At 41.2% G+C, this 9,842-nt stretch overlaps 1 protein-coding gene across 6 annotated transcripts; it reads right to left on the bottom strand.

The window, feature by feature from the left end:
• Window positions 1–1,345: 1,345 nt before the first annotated feature.
• LOC139540073 (putative nuclease HARBI1) lies at window positions 1,346–5,070 on the bottom strand. 6 transcript variants are annotated; one of them, XM_071343627.1, is made up of 11 exons: window positions 4,330–5,070; window positions 4,066–4,242; window positions 3,914–3,975; window positions 3,745–3,831; window positions 3,616–3,657; window positions 3,374–3,547; window positions 3,259–3,294; window positions 2,606–3,160; window positions 2,421–2,536; window positions 2,213–2,324; window positions 1,346–2,118 (listed from the first exon to the last, which is right to left on the bottom strand). In XM_071343627.1, the coding sequence occupies exons 8-11, from the start codon at window positions 3,075–3,077 to the stop codon at window positions 1,748–1,750; spliced, it is 1,071 nt and encodes a 356-aa protein (XP_071199728.1). In that variant the 5' UTR covers window positions 3,078–3,160; window positions 3,259–3,294; window positions 3,374–3,547; window positions 3,616–3,657; window positions 3,745–3,831; window positions 3,914–3,975; window positions 4,066–4,242; window positions 4,330–5,070; the 3' UTR covers window positions 1,346–1,747. The 6 variants fall into 6 exon arrangements, with proteins under 6 accessions (XP_071199728.1, XP_071199730.1, XP_071199724.1 ...); XM_071343629.1 differs by lacking the exon at window positions 2,421–2,536; XM_071343623.1 differs by having other exon boundaries at window positions 3,374–3,657; window positions 4,066–5,070.
• Between the last annotated feature and the right edge of the window lie 4,772 nt (window positions 5,071–9,842).

Below are 9,842 nucleotides of genomic sequence, written 5' to 3'. Positions count from 1 at the left end.
TGTATAGATTTGTTTAGTTTGTTTTACATTTGTGAGTAAATATGTTTTATTTTAAAGGTGACTGCCTCCAACTCTCCATGCCTCATTATTTGAGGTTCCTTTATTTCCAGTAAAATACGATGTGCAATCTATGCCCTCTAGTGTTGAAGCTGGTAAGTGGTTCAAAGCCAGCATATTATTATGGCACTGTCGGTTTCTCTGACCAAGAGGGAGGGGAAAGGTTTGTGAATGCTCCCCCCCACATAGCAAAAGATTATTCATGTTTTCATGCTAATACAACTCTTTCCACAAACAAAAGCAGTGAGAGCACACATATTGATTGTATTGTCAAAGTCAGACCATGTAGACCAGGAGCATAACAGTTGATTTAAGCAGAAAGACATTTGTCAATCACAGTGAAGACTCCTCAGAGGAGGAAGGGGAGGACCATCCTCCTCAGTGAATTTCATAAAAATAGTGAAACATTAAAGTTATCCTTTTTAGATAAAACTATACTAAATATATTAACGTCACCAAATAACTGCTTAAAACACACTAATTGTCAATGAAAGTCTAAAGTAGCCTCAACAGCACTCTGTAGGGTAGCACCATTGTGTAAACGGAAGACAGTTAGTTTCCGTCCTCTGGGGCCTGTTGCACAAAACTAGGATAAGGGATTAAGCCAGGATATCTTGGTGATCCTGGCTCAATTGATCCGTAATCCGGTTGCACTAAAGATGGATAGGGGGCAGGAGGATATGTTATGGTATAAATTACCATGGAGATTTATTCTGTGGAGCTAGCCTGCTCCAGACCAGGCTAAATTCCAGGATCTATTTAATCTCATCCCTAATGTCAGTCAGCAGTCACCACAAATGGAAACCAATAGTTATTTCACTGCTCACTATACATTGTTATCACATATAACTAGACCCACTGTTATTATTTAAACGTTTGTGATCATTAATTTCAATGATTTTGGATAAAAAATGATTTTTAGATGATGTTGCTATCATTAGATAATTTACAGTTTCCCATAGACTATAAGGCTATATATAAAATGATAGAATATTAGGGCCACAGAGGGGAAAAAAACACAAGTCATAATATTGTAACCAGTTGTTTTAAAGGAGGACAGTTGTTAAAATGACAGATGTGGGGCATTTCGTGAAATTGTACTTCAGTATGGTTTCATAAACAAAGACATGCTGATGTGCCAGAATATTAAGTATCACATTGTCATAAGTATCAAAACTGTAAAAACAATATGTAGCTTTTCTGCAGAAAGAACCAGCCTCATAAATTTATGACTTTATCTTCAGTGTGGCCCTAGTACTCTGTCATATAAACAAATACACATTCCATATGAATATAAAAACACAATGTGTAACATTATGTTCCTTTATTGAATAAGGACAAAACAAAGCAGGTAAACCATCAGCTCCTTTCGAAACTGAAGTCACAGTGACTCTACAAGATGGAAAGCACAGAATCCAAGCATATTATACAAAATGATACATACACATTCAAAGGTCTGTATATAACACACCCTGCATGTCTGCACACTAAAATAAATGCAGGACAAATCCATACACATCAACTGAACAGACAAATGAATGGATGCAGTAGCCTCCCTGCAGCCTTGTATTACACACAGTATACCGCACAAACATCATAAGAGGCCAAATTCGTCAAAAAACGAACCCAAAAAAACCCAAATTCCTCTGCCACCGCAGGACATATTTAACCAAAATTGAAAGCACACATACTAACTAAAATAATTCAACACATATTGGTCCCTCAGCAGCCGACCACTGTCGTCATCAGGGAAGATTGCCGGATTGTCCCAGTCCATGGCTGGTGGCACTCTGGGGGCCCTCTCCTTCCTCAGGCAGGCCACATTGTGGAGGACAGCACAAGCCACAGTAATATCACATGCCCTAACAGGGCTGACCCTTAATTTGTGAAGGCAGTGAAAGCGTGCCTTCAGGAGGCCAAAGGTCATTTCAACTCTGGCCCTGGTCCTGGCATGGGCATGGTTGTAGGCCTGCTGTGCTTCCTGGGGGTCTGTGAAAGGTGTCAGGAGAAAAGGCTGGCAGCCATACCCCCTGTCTCCCAGCAACACACCAGAGAATTCACCTGTCAACACAAAATCTCATCATTACTACCTCATAAACACAGTGATATTCTTGACACAGCCATGATGGTTATAAATAGGGGTTGTGTGGCTTACCTTGTGATAGGCACTGATAGATTTCAGAGGCCCGAAAGATTCTGGAGTCATGGACTGAGCCAGGCCATTTTGCCACAACATTGCTGATCACACAGTCAGCATTGCAGACCATCTGAAATCATAAGATGAGGAATATTACACCAATCAATGCACATCACTGGCAATGCAGAGTGTTCGTCAATGGACAATATCAAAAAGTTATGTTCACCTGAACATTAATGCTGTGAAAGGATTTCCTATTCACAAAATCGGCCTCATGGGCACCTGAGGGGGCTTTTATCCTTATGTGTGTGCAGTCCACTGCACCAATGACATTGGGGAAACCTGTCACACAAAGTAATGAGTATCCTACTATGTGTTAACAGTTGTCCTGTAATTTGTAGATCCTCTTACCTGCAATCCTATAGAACTCCTCTTTGATGTCACAGAGTCTTCTGTGGCCAGGGAAGGAGATGAAGACATCTGCTAATGCTTTGATAGCCAGACACACACTCCTTATTGTGCGGCAAATTGTGGCCTTGTTCAGCTGTTCTGCATCCCCCACTGAGTACAGGAAGGCTCCACTAGCAAAAAAGCGCAAGGCCACACAAACCATTTGCTCCACACTCAGTGCATGGCTCCGTGCAGTGCGGTGCTTAATCCTGGGACCCAGTAGTCTGCATAGATACCTGATGTCATCTGCAGAAAACCTGTATCTTTCATATAGATGGTCATCAGGGAAGGCCAGTGGGTCCAACCGGTCCCTGAAGACCCTTTCTCGCCTGAAGGCTCTCCTCAGCACAAGTGCTTCTTCATCCACCACATCTCGCACGAATGGGCATGCCATTGTCAGAGCAGAAAGGAACACACAATTTTGGGCCTTCATATAGGCTAGTGGCCACACCTGGTGCTGGGGGGGTGGGCAAAAGAGGGCGATGCCTTATAACGATGACTTGGTTGTACTGATTGCTGGGAAAATAAAAAAAAACTTAGAAAGATGCCACCGTCCTGTGTGCTCACAATAAGAGCTCATATGTCATGGCTCACTTGACTTTACGAGAATATACCTAATTTTTATTTTGAGCTGTGTCATCTTCTTGGAGCTGGGGGAGGAAAGAAAAATAATGATTAATACATTTGTGTTACAGTTAGCATACAGTGTACATTGAAGGCATATCTCACCTCCCTCTCAAGTTTTTTTATTTCAAGGTCCAGTTTCCTAATTGTCCTCTTTTTTATTTCGGACTCCAGTGCAAGATTTTCCATCTTTTTCTTCTTGTACTGAATGTCTATGTCTGCCAGTTCTATTTGGCGCCGGAGGTGGTTGCCATACAACTTTCTGATAGCTTGTGAGCTCTGTGAACACAATACAATTAGCGCAGCTGGAATTTGGCAGGATGTGGTGTCCTTTTATTAATACGCACTATGTTGCCAGGCTGGTTTTCCCACTGTATAGCATCTGGGTCCTGTAAAAGAAATTAGATTTTTTGATTTTGATGAGGACTCCTCACCATTGTAGAGTAAATAGTACTTTCACAGTCTTAACATGATACCTCATGCCTTCTGGAATCCAGAGAGATGGTCTCCTCCTCATCATCGTCTCCATCATGTGCTGTTGCTGCTGCACTGGGGCCTTCACCCTATCACATTTAATCGGATTCATATTGAAGCTAGTAGACAAGACATGCCAGGCCTACAGTATGCCTTTGATGGAGTACTCACTGGATCAGCATCGTCTGGTGCTTGTGCTGGTGGCTCTAACAGGAACACAGTGCTGCCAGACACTGCAAGGCAATAGGTAAACCAAAGTCAGACAGTCCAAATTGATTCAATATGAATGTGGTTGTATCCCATGTAGAGATGGAAGGACATACCTTGAATGAAGCGGGTGGCATCTTGGGAGGAACCTATGCTCGTCTCTTTCCCCCCAGGGATCCCCTCTAAGACGGGCCTGCCTTTATTTAGCTCCAAGGCCATGTCCTCTGCTGGGGTAAGGTCAGCCTTTGGTGACCCACCACCCGTGCCTTGTCTGTGGGTATTCTTTTTCACTGCTAAAACAGTACAGACAATGTGTGAGCAGGCACCTTCTGGGTACAATATATGCTTGTGCTTTGTTAAATATTAGTCAGGGACCATACCATTCTGCAGAATGTTCTTGTATTTGATTTTGACCTGCTGCCATGTCCGTTTTGGCCCGTTCATGTTTAATCTACACACACACACACACACACATTTAATGGAGTCACACTGCAAAAAATTACTTGGTATTTTTGTCTTGTTTTCAGTAAAAATATCAAAACATTTATCATAGCTTAATACAGTGTGATGGAGTTACTTTACACAATTTCACTCATATCTGCAGTGCATTTCAATTAAAAATTTAACCGTTTCATAATTACAGTACAACTGCATTTTTGGAGATGTGAATTAAATATTTGAATTGTAATTGTGATGTTTCAGCGGAGCGGTGAGTGTGTAATTGTGCACTACTTACGCATTCAGGCGGTCTGCAATACTTTGCCACGCTTTTTCTCTTTGCTTTATCACTGTGGCGGTGTTGCCTTTCTTCTTAATTATATATTTTACCTCCTCGTATGCCTCCATGAGGATTTGTGCTTCCAACGGGGAAAAGTACGCGGCTCTAGTTGCCATGGTAAATCAGTTAATCTGTGATCTGTGGCGGGGTCTATTTGAGTGAGCCGTGAGCGCGCACCTATCCAGGATTGGTTTCACCTGGCTTAATGAATCCGTGTCTGCTCATCCTGGCTTGGTCTTTGTGCAACCAATTAAGCCTGGACGCACATGTTTTGGCTTCATTGAGCTCAGCTGAGTCATTTATCCCGGATGTCTTAATTCTACTTTTGTGCAACAGGCCCCAGGTCACATTGACTTCAATACAAAACTTAGGAGGCTTAATTATGACAACTTCCAGAAGACACCCTCCAACCTATCAGAGCTCTTGCAGCATGAACTTGTTGGATGCATTTGCAGTTTGTTTTGTCTGTTTCTGAGTAGGGATATCTTCCCTTGACTCGACAGCTTGGGTAATGGGATGGCTGGTTGAGTGGGGCTCCCGAGTGGTGCAGTGGTTTGAGGCACTGCATCTCAGTGCTAGAGGCATCACCACAGACACCCGGGTTCGAATCCAGGCTGTATCACAACCGGACGTCATTGGGAGTCCCATAGGGCAGTGCACAAATGGCCCAGCGCTGGCCGGTGTAGGCCGTCATTGTAAATACGAATTTGTTCTTAACTGACTTGCCTAGTTAAAGGTTAAATTAAATAAATTCAGCTTGTTCATTATAGGCATCAAAACTGCTGGAGTCACCTCTATTAGCTCCAAAAGAGGAGTCAACATAATTCATGTAATTTCCAAAGCCACAGGGTTTGTAAGGCACTTCTTTTGCCCCTTGTTTAACAGGGACTTTGACATGTTGCTCTGAGACAATGTTAGGGACTGTTTCCCTTTTAGATGGGATGGTGGGTGGGCTGATTCTCTGAGTGCTTACATAGCTTCCACTGCTCTGAGGAAAACCTCAAGTCTGTGCTGGAAACTCTTTCCACAGGTCACATATTTGGGCTTCTTGCTGATGGGGACTTTCAGCTATTGCTTAGAGAAGGGAGAAGTCTTCTTTGACCCAAGGCCTGGTTACTAGTGGGCTTGGGAAATAAGATGTTTTGACGAGAGAAGCCTCTAGGCCAGAAGAGCTGGATGCGGCAGGTCGGTACGCTGGAGACATATCTGGATATGTCTCCAGCGTATTGTGTTTGTGGGCATTGGGGACTGTGTCATTATGGCATCAAAACTGCTAGAATAACCTTAATAGTTTCCAAAGCGACTTGAATGCAAGAAGCTGGACACCGGGTCTGGAGCCCATGTCTTTGGGCTTCTGAATCGGACTGATTGGGACTTGGTTCTGCTGCTCAGAAACTGAGTGACCAGAGGGCTGGTAGTTTGTGGGCTTGGGAAATAAGATGTATTGGCTAGGGGGGCTGACCTTTAGGAAACTCACTTAGCCACCAGTTCTGTAAGGACCACATTGTCCAGAGGAAGAGCTAGAGGGGGAAGGTCTTTGTACATTAGCTTTCCTTGACCGCTGGACATTAGGAACTCTTCCCCCGATTGCTCAGTTTGGCCGGGCGGCCAGCTCTAGGAAGAGTCTTGATGGTTCCAAACGTCTTACATTTAAGAATGATGGAGGCCACTGTGTTCTTGGGGACCTTCAACGCTGAATAAGTTTTTTGGTACCGTTCCCCAGATCTGTGCCTCGACACAATCCTGTCTCGGAGCTCTACGGACAATTCCTTCGACCTCATGGCTTGGTTTTTGCTCTGACATGCAATGTCAACTGTGGGACTTTATATAGACAGGTGTGTGCCTTTCCAAATCATGTCCAATCAATTGAACAGGGGTGGGAAAAGTACCCAATTGTCATACTTGAGTAAAAGTAAAGATACCTTAATAGAATAGTGACCCAGTAATAGAATAGTGACCCAGTAAAATACTAGAGTAAAAGTATTTGGGTTTAAATATACTTAAGTATCAAAAGTAAAAGTATAAATAATTTCAAATTCCTTACATTAAGCAAACGAGATGGCACTATTTTATTGTATATATACAGTTGAAGTTGGAAGTTTACATACATTTAAACTCAGTTTTTCACAATTCCTGACATTAAATCATAGTAATAAATCCCTGTTTTAGGTCAGTTAGGATCACCACTTTATTTTAAGAATGTGAAATGTCAGAATAATAGTAGAGAGAATCATTTATTTCAGCTTTTATTTCTTTCATCACATTCCCAGTGGGCCAGAAGTTTACATACACTCAATTAGTGTCTGGTAGCATTGCCTTTACAGATGAACGTGGTACCTTCAGGCGTTTGGAAATTGCTCCCAAGGATGAACCAGACTTGTGGAGGTCTACAATTTTTTTCTGAGGTCTTGGCTGATTTCTTTTGATTTTCCCATGATGTCAAGCAAAGAGGCACTGAGTTTGAAGGTAGGCCTTGAAATACATCCACAGGTACACCTCCAATTGACTCAAATGATGTCAGTTAGCCTATCAGAAGCTTCTAAAGTCATGACATAAGTTTTTGGAATTTTTCAAGCTGTTTAAAGGCACAGTCAACTTAGTGTATTTAAACTTCTGACACAGTGGAATTGTGATACAGTGAATTATAAGTGAAATTATCTGTCTAAACAATTGTTGGAACAATTACTTGGGTAGTGCACAAAGAAGATGTCCTCACCGACTTGCCAAAACGATAGTTTGTTAACAAGAAATTTGTGGAGTGGTTGAAAAACGAGTTTTAATGACTCCAACCTAAGTGTATGTAAACCTCCGACTTCAACTGTATATACGAATAGCCAAGGGCACACAGCCAGGGGTACACTGTTTAGTGAGTCTGCCAAATCAGAGGTAGTAGGGATGACGAGGGACGTTCTCTTAGTAAGTGTGTGAATTGGACCATTTTCCTGTCCTGCTAAACATTCAAAATGTAACGAGTACTGTTGGGTGTCAGGGAAAATGCATGGAGTGAAAAAGTACATTGTTTTCTTCAGGAATGTAGTGAAGTAAAAGTTGTCAAAAATATAAATAGTAAAGTACAGATACCCCCAAAAACTACTTAAGTAGTACTTTAAAGTAATTTTACTTAAGTTCTTTACACCAGTGCAATTGAATTTACTACAGTTGGACTTCAAGTTGTAGAAACACCTCGAGGATGATCAATGAAAACAGGATGCACCTGAGCTCAATTTTGTGTCTCATAGCAAAGGGTCTGAATACTTATGTAAATAAGGTATTTCTGTTTATTTAGAATACATTTGCGAATTAAAAAAATAAATAAATGTTTTCTCTTTGTCATTATGGGGTAGTGTGTGTAGATTGAGGGAATAAAAAAATTAAAACATTTTAGAATTAGGCTGTGATGAAACAAAATATGGAAAAAGTCAAAGGGTCTGAATACTTTCCGAATGCACTGTAAGTGTGGCTTGGAACGCTGCTCGTCCAATCAGCATCCAGGACCCAAACAAGTTGTATAATACACCCATAAAAATTAGAGTTCCAAACCTCTCTGCCAATAACAGCTAGTTTTCTGTTTTTTCCTTCCCTACTCAGACCACTCCCAGACAGTCCTAGCAAAGCTCTTACTTGAGAAACACTCGTTGCTACAAAGCATTTGTGTCATTTAAAAAAAATCATATAGCATATAATCACACATTTCATTTGGCATTTAACAACCATGTCAATCTTAAATGCTCATAAGGGCTCCACAAGGTCACTCCATCCCTTCCTGTTTTGGGCTAAATTAAACATCGCTTTCCAGGTGATCCCTAGTCTGGTCTTGATGGTATGTGAGGGCAGGTACTGTAGTCATAATTGCTAGTCATGATTCATTTTTACTGCCGCACCTGTTTTCACAGTAACTATTGCTGGATATTTACAGTGATGATAAACCACAAAACATGGAACAATATTTCACAGGCAAAATATTTATTTAGATTATTTCTTGCGGACTCCAACTAAATTAACGTAATTAGGAGACTCCTTCCTCCACCATGATATTTAGCAGGTGGTTCCACACTGATACCATGCATGTTTATGAATGCAATTAAGACCTCCATTCAGCTACTGGCCTTTTCCCATGCTGGCATGGCAGTGTACAGCAAATCCAACCTTGTTATAGCCAACCACCCTTAACTTCTAATTTTTATAACAAATGTGTTGAATACCCCAAATTGTTTACATAGTCAACTTACACACAGCTCTGACACACACACACACACTTACTCCACCAGACATGCCACCAGGGATCTTTTCACAGTTCCCAAATCCATAACAAATTCAAGAATATAGAGCCATTATTGCATGGAACTCCATTCCATCTCCTATTGCTCAAATGAACAGCGAACCTGATTTAAAAAATAGATAAAGAAACACCTTATGGCACCACACCAAAGATAGTTTGTGTGTATGTATTGTTATGTAGGCTTTATTCATGTAATTCTGTCCTTGAGTTGTTCTTGTCTATTAATGTTCTGTATTATGTTATGTTTTGTGTGGACCCCAGGACGAGTAACTGATGCTTTTGCAACAGCTAATGGGGATCCTAATAAAATACCAAATACCTTCCCCTGATGTAAATATCTGATGTTCATCTGGCCCAAGCCAGGATCAATTGTACAGTGTCTTCAGAAAGTATTCACACCTAAATAAGTACACATGTGCTTAACAAGTCACATAATAAGTTGCATGGACTCACTCTGTGTGCAATAATAGTGTTTAACATGATTTTTTAATGACTACCTCATCTCTGTACACCACACATACAATTATTTGTAAGATCCCTTAGTCGAGCAGTGAATTTCAAACACAGATTCTGTTTGCAACAAGGCACTAAAGTAATACAGCTTAAAATGAGTCATGTTATGAGTATGCTTGTAAATGTTAAGGACTGGGGAGTTTTTCAAGAAGAAAAATAAACGCAATGGAGATAAGCACATGCAAAATCCTAGAGTAAAACCTGGTTCAGTCTTGCTGTCCACCAGACACTGGGAGATTAACTCACCTTTCAGCAGGACAATAACATACAACACAAGGCTAAATCTACACTGGAGTTGCTTACCAAGAAGAAAGTGAATGTTC

The sequence above is a fragment of the Salvelinus alpinus genome, chromosome 15 (assembly GCF_045679555.1).
Source record: "Salvelinus alpinus chromosome 15, SLU_Salpinus.1, whole genome shotgun sequence".
NCBI classification, from domain to species: Eukaryota; Metazoa; Chordata; class Actinopteri; order Salmoniformes; family Salmonidae; genus Salvelinus; species Salvelinus alpinus.
The sequence above is the reverse complement of the archived record's forward strand: the minus strand, read 5'-3'. Positions and strand labels throughout refer to the sequence as shown.

What these genes read in the sequence shown, in the direction of transcription:
- LOC139540073 (XM_071343623.1), bottom strand. Translation starts at nt 3,077, where the DNA reads ATGAAGGCCCAAAATTGTGTGTTCCTTTCTGCTCTGACAATGGCATGC. An exon ending in GGAGTTCTATAGGATTGCAG is followed by an intron (nt 2,537 to 2,605) that starts GTAAGAGGATCT and finishes TTTGTGTGACAG; the next exon opens with GTTTCCCCAATGTCATTGGT. An exon ending in CTATCAGTGCCTATCACAAG is followed by an intron (nt 2,119 to 2,212) that starts GTAAGCCACACA and finishes TTGTGTTGACAG; the next exon opens with GTGAATTCTCTGGTGTGTTG.